At 32.9% G+C, this 20910-nt stretch overlaps 3 protein-coding genes across 3 annotated transcripts; all 3 read left to right on the top strand.

Moving 5' to 3' along the window:
* Positions 1 to 2006: 2006 nt before the first annotated feature.
* LOC124926344 (protein PALE CRESS, chloroplastic-like) lies at positions 2007 to 3653 on the top strand. Its single transcript, XM_047466548.1, has 7 exons — positions 2007 to 2243; positions 2354 to 2421; positions 2495 to 2689; positions 2790 to 2876; positions 2941 to 2991; positions 3063 to 3242; positions 3334 to 3653. Exons 1-7 carry the CDS (start codon positions 2117 to 2119, stop codon positions 3574 to 3576), a joined length of 951 nt encoding a protein of 316 aa, XP_047322504.1. The 5' UTR covers positions 2007 to 2116; the 3' UTR covers positions 3577 to 3653.
* Positions 3654 to 10283: 6630 nt separating this feature from the next.
* LOC124924918 (agamous-like MADS-box protein AGL80) lies at positions 10284 to 10826 on the top strand. The gene has a single exon (XM_047464900.1). The coding sequence runs from the start codon at positions 10284 to 10286 to the stop codon at positions 10824 to 10826; it is 543 nt and encodes a 180-aa protein (XP_047320856.1).
* Positions 10827 to 15132: 4306 nt separating this feature from the next.
* On the top strand, positions 15133 to 15648 carry LOC124924916 (agamous-like MADS-box protein AGL80). Its single transcript, XM_047464899.1, has one exon. It carries the CDS (start codon positions 15133 to 15135, stop codon positions 15646 to 15648), a length of 516 nt encoding a protein of 171 aa, XP_047320855.1.
* The last annotated feature ends 5262 nt before the right edge of the window (positions 15649 to 20910 follow it).

Below are 20910 nucleotides of genomic sequence, written 5' to 3'. Positions count from 1 at the left end.
GTTAATTGAATATGTTTTTGACCAAAATATTTATATAGTGCAGCCGAAACAAAAGTTGAGAATGACAATGCAAGACTTGTGACACTGCACTAAACATCGTCCCATAAATTGATCGATGAATCGTCGTCTACCGAGAATATGCACTGCCCACGGAAAGACTTTCTCATAGTAGAGATATCTCTCTAAATGTTATGATTAGCTGGTTGAAAACTAGTTTTGGTGAATCATCCAAACCAATCAATTGTATATCATCATATCAGCTTATAAATAGTTAGACTCTAAATAGAATCTACTGCATCATTTTGACAAGAGAGATTTGTTGAATGACTTCAAATCTCTTATTTACGCTCCCCTTAATTCTTGAATCTCTTTACTTCAGTACAATTAATCAAATGACCAAATGAGGATGCGGAGTATCCCAAAAAATTTGCACATAATGTTTTTACATATTCAAAACCACACTTTTAGAAATAAGAAACAAAAAACATCATAAAACTGGGCGAGTTCAATACATTGTCGATAAAAAACCAAGCGACCCATTTTCAAAATCATTTTGTTCTTCTAGATATATAACTTTCTCTCAATCTTAAAGATAATCGGTCCCCAAAAAATTTTGAGCGGGTTAACACTCAACACGAAGAGACATACTAATATAAATAGACGGAAATGTTCAAATATCAAAGCTCAAAATATTTGCTAGAGTTGTTTTCCTCCTAGTGGAGATAGAGTCTGAGAAAAAAATATTATACTTATCGATATTGACTTGCAATTCAGAGCATGTTCCGAACAATAAAAAAAATATCACACATATGTTTGACATGTTTTCGTGTGGCTATATATAATTCACAATGTAGCGTCAACGAATAGCAGATGAGAAATGAAAAAATGAGACATATTTGTCCCGCAATTCACTTATCTGATTAGACCAATTTTTTCCGCAAACTTCAACAATCTAGAAAATGTTTCAATAACAATGACGAACAAAAATAGAGACAACGGTTCACCTTGTCTAATACCCTTGAACTTTTAAGAAACCTTTTAGGACTTCCATTCACAATCAAAGAGAACTTACCATCGAAATGCACAGTCTAATCCAACTAATTCACTTATCCCCATTCATTTTACCCATAACATTAAATAAAAAAAATCAATTCACGTGCTCATATACTTTCTCAATATTCAACTTAATACATGCTTTGACAACCTTGGATAAAAGTCATTTGATTAGTCGAAATCACAATTCAAAAATCCCGCGCAATTGTTACCAGACATTTGTATACAATCTTATAGAACGACGACACAAAGCTGATTGGTCTAAAGTTCTTTATATAGATGGTTCAAGAACCTTACGTATTAGACAAATTAATATTGAGTTTCAACTTTTGTCGAAGGAAAAATAAGAAAAAATACTCAAACGTTTTCATGATATCATATTTAAGGAACGACCACGCCTTTTTGAAAAAAGTCAATGTACAAATCATCGATTCTCGGAGTTTTATCACTACCACATCTAATTATTATCGCTTTTATTTCCTCAAGTGTGAAACGAGATTCCAAAACACTATTAGGCTCCTCACTATACAATCAAAAGACACGCACGCCATCTATTTTCGGTCCGATCGTGTACGGTTCCTCTTTAAACAAATTCTTATATAATTGCACGATACTATCTGAATCACCAGTTCACAATCGTGGAGAACGCCCTGAACCGAAATCGAGTTAATCGCATGGTTTTCGATTTTCGCTTGTGCCCCGCGAATTTATTTTAATTACTATGCCCTCTCTCAGGCAACTCAAATAATTTGTTGTAAGTTAACCATCTCCAAAAATGACATTTTATATTTTTAAATTATTCATATATAAAAAATATTTTTTTCCTATACATCTAACTACTTGATTAAATAAAATTAGAATAAATTCATTATAAAAAAAAATTACAATCAGTTGTTGGAAAAAATAGAAGCCAAGGAAATCCTCCCAAAACCCCCCACTAAACCCTAATTATCTAGGGTTCTTATCCATCGCAACTGCCTTCTTGCTTCGTTACATCTGATTGAATCTCTTAAGAATCAATCAACAAATTTCAACAATCACTACTTTCAAGTGTGCTGTAGAAATGGAAGCAAACGTTCTGCAAATGATTTCTCTCCTACCTCACACCTTTTCTCTCTTCTCGACGAGGAGCCAATTAGCATCTGTAGCAGCACTCCCTCCTAGTAAGGCCAATTCACGTTCTAGCACAGGTTCAGATCCAATCAAACCTCTCGTCTGTTTCCACTTTGGCATAGCTTTGTTTCCTGTTACTCTCTGTTTTTGAATCATTTTTGGTGGATTTTTCTTTGTGACCTTCCAGTTGTACTCAGGTGCAAGAAATTAGAAGATCGAGACCTTGAAGGGCTCCCTAAAGAATTCTATGACGATGTAAGTGACTGTACGAGCTGAGTCCCAGTTTCTGTCTACATTATGAGACTGGCACTAATACTTGTTAGATTAGGAATGGCAAGCGCGGCAAAGAGAGAAGACAAAGGAATTTCATAAAAAGCGTCAAGAGGAAGACGACGAGGAGGAAAGGAAGGTGGATGAATTTCGTGAAATCGCTATGCGTTTGAAAGACTATCCAGAAGAAGATGTTCGAAACGCAAGGCTATTGGTTGCAAGCTTCATTAGAGCTGCTGAAGAAGTGGAAGAGGTAATTTGCTTGCTTGAAATTCAATTTCATTTTAATCACATCATGTGCTTGCTTGCTAGCTTGCTTGAAATTCATAGAAGCTGTTTGTTCCCGTTTGCAGAAAATTGAGGAAGCTGCTGAAAAGGGAGAACTTAATGAACTCATTCTAATGGTCATATGGAACCGCCTTGATCTTGCTCGACGTGATGTATGTTGGCTGACCTTCTTGTTCTTAAATTTGAAACAGTAATGTTAATAGGCCTGTATTTCAGGATGAGAAAGATGCAATCAGAAGCCTTGATCTTTTATATAGACGAGTTGAGGTAAGAACCGAACATCAATGCTGCATTCCAAGGATTTTGTAATGAAAGTTCCATTTGAAATGTCATTGCAGACAGAGATTTTGAAACGGGAAGCTTCCACGAGTATGAGATTGTTGAATGATCTTCTCAATATGCATGATGGATTTGATGATGAAGGCTGGCTGAAGGATTGTAGAAAAAGTATGATTGAAACCTTTCCTCGTGAGGACCCATTCAGCATTCTCGTTCCAGCAGGCTTTGACATTGATCAGGTATGTTTCGTTTTCTACATTAAATCTGGTTATAGGTAATTAACATGTAAACATATGGAATGGTTCATTTGTTTTTGTGAAATTCTGTCAGCACAAAGGGCCAATGAGACCAACGGCAGAAATGGACAATATACTCCTTAGGGCAGATTTTATAAGGGAGGTAAACGAGTTGCTTCAAGAAGTGCGGTTAGAGGAAACCGAAAGAGGTGAGGTTGGGAGAGGAGGAGGGATGGATGCAGAATCTGTTGCTAACAGGATGAAGCAACAAGAGAAACAGAGAACTATTAGACAGGTAGAAGCTCTTTTAGATCTTGCAGTCAACTTGAAATGGTAGTTGGTGTATGCTAAATTTTATAACATTTGATTACCTAAAAATTGAACAAGTTCTATAAATATATTCAAGACGATAATGATCAATCATATATGGACTTAGTCGGAATAGTAAATTTAGCACCAACATTGATACTAGGGATCCAGAGAGAAAGCGGGGCAATGCTATTCAATCCGGACTTCCATATAGTCCAGTAAATTATATCATATGACTAAAATTTAATAATAGAACTGTCTTTTAGATAGCATCGAAACTCGGACTTTTCCGAGGGTAACCAAGTATCGAAACAAATATGAATATCTTATTTGTGTTTTAAGCAATATTATTCTTTTTTTTTTGTTTTTTGCGGAAAAAATCAAGTGACAATTTTAAAATCAAATATATATATATATAATGATGCTTAATTTTTAAAGTGTCCGGATTTCCGGGTCGTGAGCTGTGCCTAATTTGGATATATGTGAGAGTAAATGGATATTTGGGTCGGATTGTGAGTTGACCCGCCCATAAACTTAAAACGGTTAAAAATAAAATTAAAAATGCTATAGATATGGTTCAAACTTTCAACCTAACAAAATAAGTACAACCTTTTAACCAACTGGACTAATAACACTTTATATTTTAAATTCAACCCAAAATTTGATAAACGCGTGACATTTTAACAATATAAGTTCAACTTTTTAACTAACTAATCTATATATATATATAATGATGCTTAATTTTTAAAGTGTCCGAATTGCCAGGTCGAGAATTGTGGTTAATTTGGATATATGTGAGAGTAAATGGATACTTGGGTCGGATTGTGGGTTGACCCGCTCATAAACTTAAAACGGTTAAAAATAAAATTAAAAATACTATAAGTATGGTTCGAACTTGCAACCTAACAAAACAAGTACAACCTTTTAACCAACTAGGCTAATAATAATTTATATTTTAAATTCAACCCAAAATTTGATAAACGCGTGACATTTTAACAATATAAGTTCAACTTTTTAACTAACTAATCTATATATATATATATATATATATATAATGATGCTTAATTTTTAAAGTGTCCGGATTGCCGGGTCGTGAGCTGTGCCTAATTTGGATATATGTGAGAGTAAATGGATATTTGGGTCGGATTGTGGGTTGACCCGCCCATAAACTTAAAACGGTTAAAAATAAAATTTAAAATGCTATAGATATGGTTCGAACTTTCAACCTAACAAAACAAGTACAACTTTTTAACCAACTAGACTAATAACACTTTATATTTTAAATTCAACCCAAAATTTGATAAACGCGTGACATTTTAACAATAAAAGTTCAACTTTTTAACTAACTAATCTATATATATATATATAATGATGCTTAATTTTTAAAGTGTCTGAATTGCCGGGTCGAGAGTTGTGGTTAATTTGGATATATGTGAGAGTAAATGGATACTTGGGTCGGATTGTGGGTTGACCCGCCCATAAACTTAAAACGATTAAAAATAAAATTAAAAATACTATAGGTATGGTTCGAACTTGCAACCTAACAAAACAAGTACAACCTTTTAACCAACTAAGTTAATAACAATTTATATTTTAAATTCAACCCAAAATTTGATAAACGCGTGACATTTTAACAATATAAGTTCAACTTTTTAACTAACTAATCTATATATATATATATATAATGATGCTTAATTTTTAAAGTGTCCGGATTGCCGGGTCGTGAGCTGTGGCTAATTTGGATATATGTGAGAGTAAATGGATATTTGGGTCGGATTGTGGGTTGACCCGCTCATAAACTTAAAACGGTTAAAAATAAAATTTAAAATGCTATAGATATGGTTCGAACTTTCAACCTAACAAAACAAATACAACTTTTTAACCAACTAGACTAATAACACTTTATATTTTAAATTCAACCCAAAATTTGATAAACGCGTGACATTTTAACAATAAAAGTTCAACTTTTTAACTAACTAATCTATATATATATATATATAATGATGCTTAATTTTTAAAGTGTCCGAATTGTCGGGTCGAGAGCTGTGGTTAATTTGGATATATGTGAGAGTAAATGGATACTTGGGTCGGATTGTGGGTTGACCCGCCCATAAACTTAAAACGATTAAAAATAAAATTAAAAATACTATAGGTATGGTTCGAACTTGCAACCTAACAAAATAAGTACAACCTTTTAACCAACTAGGTTAATAACAATTTATATTTTAAATTCAACCCAAAATTTGATAAACGCGTGACATTTTAACAATATAAGTTCAACTTTTTAACTAACTAATCTATATATATATATAATGATGCTTAATTTTTAAAGTGTCCGGATTGCCGGGTCGTGAGCTGTGGCTAATTTGGATATATGTGAGAGTAAATGGATATTTGGGTCGGATTGTGGGTTGACCCGCCCATAAACTTAAAACGGTTAAAAATAAAATTTAAAATGCTATAGATATGGTTCGAACTTTCAACCTAACAAAACAAGTACAACTTTTTAACCAACTAGACTAATAACACTTTATATTTTAAATTCAACCCAAAATTTGATAAACGCGTGACATTTTAACAATAAAAGTTTAACTTTTTAACTAACTAATATATATATATATATATATATATATATAATGATGCTTAATTTTTAAAGTGTCCGAATTGCCGGGTCGAGAGCTGTGGTTAATTTGGATATATGTGAGAGTAAATGGATATTTGGGTCGGATTGTGGGTTGACCCGCCCATAAACTTAAAACGATTAAAAATAAAATTAAAAATACTATAGGTATGGTTCGAACTTGCAACCTAACAAAACAAGTACAACCTTTTAACCAACTAGGTTAATAACAATTTATATTTTAAATTCAACCCAAAATTTGATAAACGCGTGACATTTTAACAATATAAGTTCGACTTTTTAACTAACTAATCTATATATATATAATGATGCTTAATTTTTAAAGTGTCCGGATTGCCGGGTCGTGAGCTGTGGCTAATTTGGATATATGTGAGAGTAAATGGATATTTGGGTCGGATTGTGGGTTGACCCGCCCATAAACTTAAAACGGTTAAAAATAAAATTTAAAATGCTATAGATATGGTTCGAACTTTCAACCTAACAAAACAAGTACAACTTTTTAACCAACTAGACTAATAACACTTTATATTTTAAATTCAACCCAAAATTTGATAAACGCGTGACATTTTAACAATAAAAGTTTAACTTTTTAACTAACTAATCTATATATATATAATGATGCTTAATTTTTAAAGTGTCCGAATTGCCGGGTCGAGAGCTGTGGTTAATTTGGATATATGTGAGAGTAAATGGATACTTGGGTCGGATTGTGGGTTGACCCGCCCATAAACTTAAAACGGTTAAAAATAAAATTAAAAATACTATAGGTATGGTTCGAACTTGCAACCTAACAAAACAAGTACAACCTTTTAACCAACTAGGTTAATAACAATTTATATTTTAAATTCAACCCAAAATTCTATAAACGCGTGACATTTTAACAATATAAGTTCAACTTTTTAACTAACTAATCTATATATATATATATATAATGATGCTTAATTTTTAAAGTGTCCGGATTGTCGGGTCGTGAGCTGTGGCTAATTTGGATATATGTGAGAGTAAATGGATATTTGGGTCGAATTGTGGGTCGACCCGCCCATAAAAATTTTACCGTAATATTTTTTTCACGATTTTTTATATTATTACTCGTGCAAATGCACGGGATACATACTAGTTTTATTTAATGTTGAGCTTTTCATTTTGATATCGATTTGGAGATGAACTACGAGGACGGGTCTAAGGTTTCTTAGGTGTTACAAAAACCTTAATGGGTTCAAGTCCTCTAATGCGACTCTTTTAGTAGATCACGATGTCTAGGTCCTTCGGACGCGGATAGGTATCAAAGTCTTTGTTAGCACAATTTTTGAGCTTAATTAATCATTTTTTTATTCTTGAACCACATGATACCATTAGCTAGAAATATGTGGAATCGAGTTTTAGCCATAGTTTTAAAATATGTGGCCTGATGCTAAACAGTTGAATGGGTGTTCGATTTTTGTTTAAAATACGGTTATCTTTTGAACCAGTCAAAAAAAATTCGGTCCGACTTTTGGCTTAAATACAGTTACTTTTTCAAAAGTTTCCATTATCAAGATTGGATCTGTTCTTCTCCCTCGTTGGGCGACTTTGATCTACTGTTTCTGCATCAAGACTGGATGTGTTTTTGTTAAAGGGGAAAGGGGATTATGAAGAGTGAGCCAATGGTTGTGGCCTTGATGGAGAGGTTGGGGACGGTTGTGGGGGGGGATTTTAACGGAATGTGAATGATTGTGATCTTGATGAATTATTATTTATGGATGAAATTTAGGTTGCGAAGTTGGAAGGAATTTCATTAATGGTTTTGAAACTAAAGAAGTTGAGGAAAATATTTAATTTTAAATTTTAAAAAATAATTAAAATTCAATAGTTAATGACCGTTCAGCATAAAATAAATGTTAAATTGATTTTTTCTAATTTGAATCAAACAAATTTATCAAAAATAATATTAAATAAATTTGTATTGGTTTGAGTAATAATTTTGATGGAGTAATATGGGTTGGGTTTACCCAATTGTGTATCTCACTCATTGTCTAGGTTTTAAAACATTTTAATTTTAAAACATTTTAATTTGTTAGTGTTAATAAGTTAATTTTTTAGGGTTTTTTCTCTTTTTTATAAACAATAAATTTTTCTTAAAATTTATTTTTTTTCATCTCATTCACACGTTATTTTTTTTTTAGAATGCTGCATCATTTGCATTTATTCAATATTTGGTTAATTCACAAGATAAATTTTACTTTCACACTCCTATGTTTTTTTAAAAGATTATTCATGTAGAAAGTTGGTAAGATTGAGGCTCTATAGCCCATTTTTTTTTTTACTCTTTTCACTCAAATAAGCTAAATATATCTATGTATATCTCTATTTATTTGTCTTTCCTCTAGTTATGTTTAAAGAAGAATGAAAAATCACTTTGTCAATGTATTGGTGTATTTATTCAGGAGTTCGAATTTGCTATCCTATAATGTGTCATACTAGATGTTTCTTAGTTCGAAATCTTTCAAAATCATAAAAAAAAACTAACTTTTTATCAAAATAGAGAATGATTCTGAAGGATTTTAAACCATGAATCTATTGTGACATATTCTAGGACAACAGATCAGATCTCCTGAATAAATACATCAATACATTAACAAAGTGATTTCTCAATCATTCCTTAAACATAACTAGAGGAAAGACAAATAGATAGATATCAAGATAGAGAATGATTTCAAAATGATTTTTAATAATGTGACAACACAACAGATCTGGCCCTTTTCTTTAGGGAACGAATCTGTGTATTATGACATGTCTTAACGATTTTCTATTTAATTATTCTCTCTTTTAATGAAAATTTCTTCTTTTTATATAATTTTAAAGTGTTTTAAAGAAAGGTATAGTCATTGAGACATGCCATTGGGATAGCAAATCAGGCTTAACCTTTTATTCAGGATAAGTGTAGAAGTTTGGGAAAGATGGGCCTTGGCATCGTATAAAAATAGTATATTTTAAAAACTTATATAGGGTCATATATATATATATTTTTAGGATTGACAAAATGTTGGATATTTTTAATTTTTCTCTCTTACCCACGTAATATGTTTTAACTGAGTTTATCATTTTTCTATATATATATATTTTTTATATTTTTAAATAATGCCACTAAGCATATCCTCCCCTAGAAGTTTGGGATGCCTTATATTAAAACATATAATAATAATATTTATTATAATTAAAAAAGATAATTTTGTTTAGTTGAATAAATATTATAATTGATAGTGTAGGTGTTCTAATTTTGTTTTTAGGGTGTCAGCAAAGGGTGACTCTAGACGGGCTGCTTACCTCAGCCAGGCCCGAACTGTTGATAACAAATAAATGTGTTAGAAAATAAGTTTTTTTTTTTTTTTATATATTTTTTTCAACCATCCTTTTGATGTTTATTTTTTTTCCATGAATTGTCATGTTTTTTTTATCTCTGAATAAGAAAAAAAAACTATGTCTCTTTAATTTGGGTAATTTTTTTATAAGTTATTTAAAAATAATTATTTTTAATGTCTCCTTGGGGTATTAATTTAAATAGTATTCTGATTTTTTTTATAATTATATATATAAATAAATTTAATAATATTGGTTGATTAAAATAAACTCTACCCTCTCATTATATTTTTATTTTTCAAACTGGTCAAATAACAATCCCATTTCTTTTTTTAAATTAGAAAAAGTAATGAACTTTTCTATTATAATTTAAATTTTTTTAATTTTTTTTCCTTAAATGATATTAAAATATATTATGCCAAAAATGAAGTTTTTTTAAAATTCATTATCATAACTATGTTACCAAAAATTTCTATTGTACTTGAAATATTTGATTTTTTTTCCTTAAAATAATATTAAAATATTTTCCCAAAATGATTTATTTTCATAATCCTATAAATTTGGAGTCAATAATGGCAGTAACCTAATTACATAATTATTAACAACAAAATCTCAACAATTATTTTTTATTAGTCTACAAATTTTCATTCCTCTCTACAATCCATATATATAAATAAAGTCATTTAGGCCAAACATATTTTCATTCTCTAATTGTATCACAAAAGAATTAGTATTTTCTTCTCGCCTTTTGATACACTATGTCTAGAAGCAATGAGAAATATGCATTCATTTCCAATGATCATGTAAGGAAAATTACATTCAAGACTAGGAAGGGTGGCTTGATTAAGAAGATGTACGAACTATCCACCCTATGTGGAATCGAGGGGTGTGTCATCATAACTAACAAGGATGATCCCCAACCAATAGTTTGGCCCTCGGTGGAAGATGCTCGAAAGACTGTCGAAAGGTTCAGGAGCCTTCCGGAGCATGAGCAAACGAGGTGGATGGTGAACCAAGAGAGCTTCACTAATCAAAGACTCAAGAAGATTGAAGAGAAGCTGATGAAGCTGAGATGTGAAAACCGGGACAAAGAGATCACACAAAAAATTTACCAAAGTATGTGCGAAAACCCTATGAACGTGGCTTCGAAACTCAATGCAAAAGAGTGCGAAGAGATAGTTAATATGCTTAACCGACACATAATAGAAATGAAGTTAATTATGGAGTCAAGGGAGGGTTCGTTTTCCAATCTCCTTTCACAAGACAATGGAGTTGGCGAAACTGGTCCCCGTTTCCCTTAAATTAATAAGCAATGTTTTATTTTTGTAATTTTATATGTATGTCCTTCCTTTGTGACATCTTTTTTTATTAATGGATAAGTTTTTCAATTTCTAAAACATATACAATTTTGTGTGGAAAGTTGGGAGTTCTCTACTTTTCTTTGGTTCTAATCTAAATATTTTAGTTATCAATGTTAAATAATTGTCTTTGCAAAGTTAATCTGAATTTATTTCCAATCAACATTTTAAAAACATATATTTATTTGATGATTTTTGCATTGTTAATGGATTATGCTAGTTGTTTTTTCAATAGTCATGTGTAGGATTTCTTCTTTAATTGGATAGTAGGTAGGTCATTTATATCATTAGTCTTTGGTGGTTTATGGTATGACTGTTTTAAAATAAAAATGTGAATGAATTTTAATTGATTTTTTTAAATGATCGGTTAAACACAACAATTAAATATCATATGGAATGAGTGAGATTAAAAAAATATATAATTAATGCGTTAGATAATCAATGTTAGAGCAACATTTCTCTAACATAGTATAAAATCTTTTCAAACTCACTCGTGCAAATCAAATGACAAGAGTGATTCTTAAGAAAACTCACCAATTCGATTTCCACTTAAAATCTCCAACTACAAATATCATGAATTATCGACTTATATCTAGAACATTCATTTCGATTAGATAAATAACATTACAACTAGGGAGGTAAGAGGTAAGTGATTCGGTTCGGTCAATGTTTCATTAAAAAATTCATCATAATTGTTGGTGTCGGTTTTTCAAAATCTTCATCTGTCAAGGTTAAACGTCGGTTCTATTTTGTCCGTTTTAAAATTGATTCAATGGATTTATCAGTTTAATCGTTGAAAATATAATATATATATATATAATAAATTAAAAAGGAAAAATAATAAAATATGTATAATATAATATAATAAAAATGAAAATTTTTAGTTGAGCCTTATAATAAAATTTTAATAAATTAAATAATAAAAAAATTATTTAACTTAAAAGAAATTGTATTATAATATTAATTAAATTAAAATAAATTTAAAAAAGAAAAAGAAAAAGTATTAAATAAGAAATATGTGTGATAAGATTTGAACGAAACAAATCTCATATAATCATAATTTACCACTAGAGTAATGAGACTAAAGAACATATTTAAAATATATTAAAATTCGTATATAAACAGTTGGTCGGTTAAATTATCGATTTTTTACTATCTAAATTGTCAACCCAACAGTCCAGGGTCAGTCTAGAAAATTATGAACCGTCCACAACACCGTCCGATCGATTTTTCATATATATATATATATATATATATATTTTTTGTTTACACTCTAATTAATTACAACCAAATGTTTATAAAAAAAAGTTTTAGGAACACCATATTTTCATGTCATTTATCTAGAGGACTTAGGTGAATGAAATTACTCTTTTGGCCTTGAAATGAGAAGAAACATGATCATTTGTTAAGCAACAAATATATTTTCCAAAAAGTTTTTAGGAACACCCTATTTTCATGTCATTTATCTAGAGGACTTAGGTGAATGAAATTACTCTTTTTGGCCTTGAATTGAGAAGAAACGTGATCATTTGTTAACCAACAAATGTATTTTCTTGATTTTATTTCTGAAAGTGGGTTAATGGGCTGTAAAGCTGCATTAGCTACAAATATAGTAAAAAAATTATTATAACTACTATTAATTAAAGAAAGTCTAGGAAATAATATGTATATATCGAATTTGCAATCCAATTTTTATGCTTGTGGTCAAACTATTTTTTTTATGTTACTATATTAATCAAATTGTGTAATGTTGACTATCTCTTGGAAGAAGAAAAAAAAAACAGTGTTTAAGTCCTTCGGGGAGAATGAACACTACCAACATTTTTTTAGCTTAAGAAATCTTTTGTTTCGAAATTGGTTGAATCGAGTTTTATCTTAAGTAAAAATTTAATTTAATTTTCAAATTTGATTAAGTCGATTTATCAAAAATGATATTAATTAATTTATCCATACTAGACATTTGAAATTCTCAATCCATAGCTAACTAACTAATTTATTTATTTTATTCGGATCAAATAAGATATGTTGGATTTACCTAAATTGCACATAACCCCTTTAACTGGACAACGTTTAGGGTTTCGTTTTCTTTCATACCAAACATTTCATTTTGTTAGTTGAAAACATGTTTTTTTTTGTTTGATCTTTTCTAATTAGATTAAAACTATTTATTAAAATATAATATTAATTAATTTATACAATACTAGTTAAACGATTCTCAATTCATACCCAACCCATTTATTTATTTTATTTGGGTTAGGTAATATAAGTTGAGTTTAACCAATTGTGGTAACTTTTTATGAGACAACGTTTAGGTTTTTTTTTGGTACAAAACGTTTCATTTCGTTAGTTGTAAACATGTTTTTTTTGAACTTTTCTAATTTGATTAAAATCATTTATAGAAAATGATTAATTAATTTAACAAATACTAGTAAAACAAAATTCTTTATCTATACTCAGTTCATTTATTTATTTTATTTGGGTTAGGTAATATGAGTTGGGTTTACCCAATTACACATAAAAGTTTTACAGGACAACGTTTAGGGTTAGGGTTACGAGACAACGTTTAGGGTTTCTTTTTCTTTCCTATAAAACGTTTCATTTTGCTGGTCGTAAATGTATATTTTTCTTCTTACACTCTTTCATTTCTTTTCTCTGCCCATCGGCTGCGGCCGTCTTAAATTTTGGAAGGAATTTTGTGAGTAACAACGTTCTTATAGATCTTCTTTTTTTCATCACATTCAAGTTTTCTTAGTTTTTTTTTTCATCTCACTCATAATTTTTAATTTTTTTTAATTAAGGAGAACTAGAATGATATCTCACCGTCATGGCCCCCGCGTTCAATCAAAGCGCTTTCAGTTGGAATCAAACCTGCAATTTTTTGGTCTATTAAGCCAACTTTTACTTGGCTACTTCGGTAAGATTTGTTTTGTATGGTGATATCACAACATTTTTTTTATTTCAAGTTTGGTTAATTTTGACGATGAATTTTACTTTTACCTTATCCTATGATTTGTTTAATGGCTTTTGAAGATTATTTATGTTGAATGTGGGCAAGATTGCAGGATGTAGCATGTAGGGATCGATTTTTCTTCACTTAAATGAGTTAGATGTATTTGTCACAAAGAGTTGTATCGCGGCATTCATTTGGCATAATTGTTTTTGATAGAGCTCAATAAGAGTCCTTTTTTACCCTGATTTAGTAACTTTTGATAGAGATCTTATATCGGCCATCTTTCTAGGTCATCGAGTTTTTGATTTGGATGTTTCTCTCCTCTTTATCTTCCCTTTAGTTATATTTTTGAATGGATTGAACATCCATCTTATTAGTAGTCTTGATCATTTATGTGTCGTGACTAGTTTGAGTTTTTTTATCATGATTTAGGAACTTTTGATATATAGAGATCTTATACTGGGCATCTTTGTCGGCCATCAAGTTTTTGATTTCGATGTTTCCCTCCTCTTTGTCTTTTCTATAGTTATGTTTATCGATGGATTAAGGATTTATCTTATTATTAGTCTAGTTCAATGTATTGTGACTATTTTGATTTATTCATTGTTCAGGAGATTATTATTTTGGTACAAAGTTATTTTTTATGATTGTGACACAAGTTTTTTTTAATGTTTTCGCTAATTCTTTTAAGTTAAACAAATAATTATTTTATTTTATTTTTTTAATTTGTCCGGATATGATTAACACGTCACACAACTATTACATAATTTTTTTTTTATATTTTTTATCAACATCACTTTTTTAATTTTTTATTTATGTATACTTTTTACTAATTCAATATTAATTATGAACTGTTCTATTATAATTAAAATACTTATGGTTTTTTCCTTAAATGATATTAAAATATTATCCCAAAAGTTTATAAAAATTAATTATTATGGCACTAATATTTTTGTTGTAATATAAATTTCAGATTTTTTCCCTTAAATGATATCAAGATATTATTCTAAAAATGATATTTTTTTAATTTATATTCATATCCAGCTATTTAGTCAATAATGGACTAAGGTAATTACATAATTATTTACAAAATCTTAACAATTATATTTGTGGACATTTTTTAATTTTATTTTTTCTAGGAAGGATTGTGGTTATCCTTAATCATTAATTGCTACAAATTTCCATGCATATAAATAAAGCCATTGAGTGAAAACAAATTCATCAGTGAAAACACATTTCCTCTTCCAATTGTTTCACAAATAAATATTTGTTTCCTTTTCTCATCACTTTTGTTATACTATGACCAGGAGAAAGGTGCAACTTTCCTTCATTGCCAATAACAGTGCAAGGAAATCTACACTCAAGAAAAGGAAGCTTGGCTTGGTCAAGAAGATGCACGAAATAACCACCCTATGTGGGGTTGAGGGGTGTGTCATCATAAATGACGACAATGACCCTCAACCAACGGTTTGGCCCTCGGAGGCAGGTGCTCGAAGGACTATCGAGAGGTTTAGAAGCCTTCCGATAGATGACCAAAACAAGAGGATGGTGAATCAGGAGAGTTTCACCAAACAGAGGCTGGAGAAGATTGAAGAGAAGCTGAAGAAGCAGAGGAGAGAAAACCGGGAGAAGGAGGTCACACAAAAAATGTACCAAAGCATGTGTGACGGACCGTTGGTCGTGGCCTCCACTCTCAATGCAAATGAGTGTGAGGAGGTGATCAACATGCTGAGCCGACACATCATGGAAATGAACATCGCCATGGAGACACTCCGTGGCGAGGCTTCGTCTTCCAATTCCAATTCCCTCCCGTAGACACTCCCCATTTCCCTTAAATTTTCTTTATGTAATTTATTTTTGTAATTTCATATATATATGTATGTCCTTTGTGACATCATTTCTATCAATAAACTAAGTTTTTCAATATTTTAAATAGTTGTCTTTGCATGCATGTCATTCTTAATTTAATTATGCTTTCTTCTTTTAGATAGTAAGTATGTCATTTATTTGATTAGTCATTGAAGTTTATATTATTAATGCAAAAAGTAAAAATAGTAACATATGATGTTAGAATCTAAACCACAATAAACGAGGATAAAAGCGATAAAGAAGAACGAACACCAAGATTACGTGGAAAACCCTTTACGGGTGAAAAACTACGGGCAGAAGAGAAGATTTCACTATAACGAAGATTGTACAGATTTTTGGTGGACAACATAAAACTGTACTAGAGAAAAGACGGCTGTCTTTTCTATATATTGTCTAACCCTAAATGTGATGTAAATGAAAAGGGGTTAGACCCATTAAGACTACAAGTCCATACAGTGCGGAAAAAGCCCGCTGACCCAACAAGAATTCGAGCCACAAACTCTAACAATCTCCACCTTGAAACGAATTCCAATCTTTGATAGCGTAACCACAAAATCAAACCTCTTCCACCAAAGCCCCTAAGGGCATAGCTCAGCAATGAAGACCAACCAAGTTCAAGCAATGCTCAAACTTGGTAATAGGAAGTGACTTGGTCATCATATCTGCAGGATTATTGTGTGTACTCACCTTGCTCACAACAATATCACCACGAGCAATCACATCACGCACAAAATGATACCGTACATCAATGTGCTTAGTCCTCTCATGAAACATCTGATCTTTTGTCAGAAAAATAGCACTCTGGCTATCACAAAAGATTGTAGAAATCTGCAAATCATCACTAAGTTCGCCAAACAAGCCTTTCATCCAAATTGCTTCTTTGCAAGCTTCTGTAATCGCCATGTACTCTGCCTCTGTAGTAGACAAAGCAACTGTAGCCTGCAACATAGCCTTCCAACTAATAGCGCAACCACCAACATAAAAAATGTAACCAGACAATGATCTTCTCTTATCAAGATCTCTAGCGTAATCTGAATCAACGTAACCGACAACTCCATCTCTACTTTTCCCAAACTGTAAACAAACATCAGTAGAACCACATAAGTATCTGAGAATCCACTGAACTGCTTTCCAATGTTCTTTACCAGGGTTTGCCATATATCTACTAACAACACTAACTGCATATGCTAAGTCAGGTCGTGAACAAACCATAGCATACATAAGGGAGCCAACGACACTAGAGTATGGCACTCGCGACATATAATCATCATCACTATCTGACTGTGGTGACAAAGAAGACGAAAGTCTAAAATGAGCAGCTAGTGGAGTACTTATCGGCTTGGCACTTTGCATGTTAAACCTACTAAGGACTTTCTCGATGTACCTCTTTTGACTTATGTACAAATTACCAGCCGGTCGATCTCTTAGAATCTCCATTCCAAGCATCTTTTTTGCTGCACCTAAATTTTTCATCTCAAACTCGTTACTCAACTGTGCTTTCACCTTTCTGACCTCTCTTTGATCTTTAGCGGCAATTAGCATATCGTCAACATACAACAACAGGTAAACGAACGACCCATCATCACATACTTTAAAGTAGACACAACTATCGTAATTGCTCCTCCTGAAATCATGAGTAGTCATAAATGTATCAAATCTCTTGTACCATTGCCTCAGTGACTGTTTCAAACCATAAAGAGACTTTTTCAGCTGACATACATAGTCCTCCTTTCCTAAGGCTACGAATCCCTCTGGTTGCTGCATGTAGATGTCTTCCTCAAGTTCTCCGTGTAAGAATGCAGTTTTTACATCTAACTGCTCAAGCTCAAGATCGTGGTATGCCACAATACCTAGTAAAGCCCGAATAGAACTATGTTTCACAACTGGAGAAAATACATCAGTAAAATCAACACCTGGAGTTTGACTATATCCTTTTGCAACAAGCCTGGCTTTATACCTGGCTTCTTCAACTCCCAGTGTACCTTCCTTTCTCTTATACACCCATTTACAGCGAACAGCCTTCTTGCTCTTTGGTAACTTCACTAGATCCCATGTAGCGTTCTTGTGAAGCGATTCTATCTCTTCCTGCATAGCGATCATCCACATACCTGAGTTTTCACAGGTAATTTCCTCTGAATATGTCACAGGTTCTTCTTCTGAATCAATCTCTTCAGCCACATTTAATGCATACGCAACTAAATCAGCCTCTGCATATCTCTGAGGGCGTCTAATTTCTCTACGAGGCCTATTTTTAGCAATTGAATGTTGTGGAGGTGCTTCTGAGGAGCTAGAACCATCCATAGAAACTGGAATAGGCCCTGGAATTTGCTCTGGTGTAGGTTTCAACCCAATCTCAAGCTCCACCTCAATACTTGACTTCTGTTGATTTCCCTCAGAGGGAGTTGAAGATGGAGACCCCTGAAGCATGCTAGTCTCATCAAAAACAACATCTCTACTGATGACGACTTTACTAGTCTCAGGACACCACAACTTATATCCCTTCACACCTTGCTTGAACCCTATGAACACACACTTCACCGAACGAGGCTCTAACTTGCCATTATCCACATGAGCATACGCAAGACATCCAAAATTTTTTAAATCAGAATAACTAGCAGGAGAACCAGTCCATACCTCTTGTGGAGTTTTCTTATCAATAGCAGTCGAAGGAGAGCGATTAACGAGATGACATGCATACGTAGTGGTCTCAGCCCAAAACGACATCGGCAGCCTAGCATTAAGGCGCATACAACGCACCTTCTCCATCAAAGTCCTATTCATCCTCTCTACAACTCCATTCTGTTGAGGATTATGTCGAACTGTATGATGCCTCACAATACCTTCAGTTCTACATAAAGTATTAAACTCATTAGAACAAAACTCCAAACCGTTATCAGTTCGGAGATGCTTCACTTGCCTCCCTGTCTGCTTCTCAATCATTAACTTCCACTCTTTAAAGGTAGAAAACACGTCACTCTTTTGTTTCAAAAAGAATGTCCAAACCTTCCTGGAGAAATCATCTATAATAGTCAACATATAGAACGCCCCACCTTTAGATGGTACTCTAGAAGGCCCCCACAAATCAGAATGAATGTAGTCTAGTGTCCCCTTCGTATTATGAATACCAGCCGAGAACCTAACTCTTTTCTGCTTACCAAAAACGCAATGTTCACAAAACTTCAGCTTCGTAATACCTTGCACATCAAGAAGCCCTCTCTTGTTCAATTCGACCATGCCATTCTCACTCATGTGACCTAGACGCATGTGCCATAATCTTGTTGCATCAGAATCAGACAAAGACGAACTAGCAACAGCAACATCACCTGTAATCGTAGAGCCTTGCAGAACATATAAATTGGCAGTTTTCTTGAGTCCCTTCATCACAACAAGAGACCCCTTGCTGACCTTCACAACTCCACCTTCACCAGTGTATTTGTACCCTTTAGAATCAAGAATACTCAATGAGATCATATTTCTCTTCATGTCAGGAACGTGCCTTACATCACCAAGTGTTCGAATAGTGCCATCAAACATCTTAACTCTAACCGTACCAATACCAGCAATTCTGCAAGATGCATTATTACCCATCACAACGGTACCTCTAGAGATCACTTCATATGTAGAGAACCAGTCACGATTAGGACACATATGAAACGTGCATCCAGAATCAAGAATCCATTCGTCGCTCTATTTCGAATCAATATCAGACGTAACGAGGAGTTCTCCATCATTGTACTTTTCAGCAACATCAGCTTCGCCATATTTCTCTGGTTGATTGCTCTTATGATCCTCACCAGCCCTCTTATTTTTATTCTGTAACTTATAACACTTAACAACAATATGACCTTTCTTCTTGCAGTACCTACACGTCTTATCTCTGTTCTTGGATTTTGACCTGCCACGGTTATTGCTACTAGAATACCTCTCCTGCTGTCTGCCTCGTGCAACAAGGCCTTCAGCCATATTATCTGAACCAACAAGTTTATGCATCTTCTCTTTCGAGAAGAGTGCATCATAAACCTCATTTAGAGTCAAAGTCTCACGACTATAGAGAATGGTATCTATAAATTTAGTATACGAAGGAGGTAGTGAACACAATAATATGAGCCCTAAATCTTCTTCATCGTACTTAACCTCCATAGATTCCAAATCAGAGACTATTTCTTTAAAAAGAGTTAAGTGATTTTCTAAAGACGTACCGTCAGACATACGTTGGGAATACAAGCGTTGCTTCAAGTGTAGGTTGTTAGTCAGCGTTTTCGTCATACATAATTGCTCCAATCTTAGTCAGAGTGCAGCAGCTGTTTTTTCCTTCAAACAGTCTTGAAGAATCTGATTCGACAGATGCAGATAAATCTGCGATAGAGCCTTACGATCTGCTCGTTGCTTATCTTCATCAGTCCACGAAGACGACATCTTGTCAGCGCCATATAGCGCATCTTCCAGATCCATCTGTGCCAAAATAGCTCGCATCTTCACTTGCCATAACGCAAATATGGTGTTACGATCCAGCAACGGAATATCGTATTTCATCGTGGTCATGACCAAAAATAAAACAAACAAATTTGGCTCTGATACCAATTTGTTAGAATCTAAACCACAATAAACGAGGATAAAAGCGATAAAGAAGAACGAACACCAAGATTACGTGGAAAACCCTTTACGGGTGAAAAACCACGGGCAGAAGAGAAGATTTCACTATAACGAAGATTGTACAGATTTTTGGTGGACAACATAAAACTGTACTAGAGAAAAGACGGCTGTCTTCTCTATATATTATCTAACCCTAAATGTGATGTAAATGAAAAGGGGTTAGACCCATTAAGACTACAAGTCCATACAGTGCGGGCAAAGCCCGCTGACCCAACAAGAATTCGGGCCACAAACTCTAACATATGATTTAAGTAACAATTAAGGGTACAAATTAAGTAAATGGAAGGAACCCTCCTAAATGTGTTTGTTACTGGGAGAGCTCCAAATGTTATTAGTAGGGCGAGCCGTGGCTATCCTAGGGTCTGTTGTTTCAAGAGTTGGTCCGGTTGGTGCCATGGTTTCGACCGACTTTTCAATGTTGGCAGTGTGCTTTGTTATATCTTCCTCCACCTTTTTTTGGGCCTTGGCTAGATGAAGCTCCATTTTGGCATCCGCCTCTTTAGCTAATCTCACCTCGTGAGCAACTTTTATTCTCGTCTTTGCTATATCTATTTC

This window comes from Impatiens glandulifera, chromosome 2 (genome assembly GCF_907164915.1).
Source record: "Impatiens glandulifera chromosome 2, dImpGla2.1, whole genome shotgun sequence".
Lineage (NCBI taxonomy): Eukaryota > Viridiplantae > Streptophyta > Magnoliopsida > Ericales > Balsaminaceae > Impatiens > Impatiens glandulifera.
Note: the sequence above shows the minus strand (reverse complement) of the source record. Positions and strands in the feature narration are given on the sequence as shown.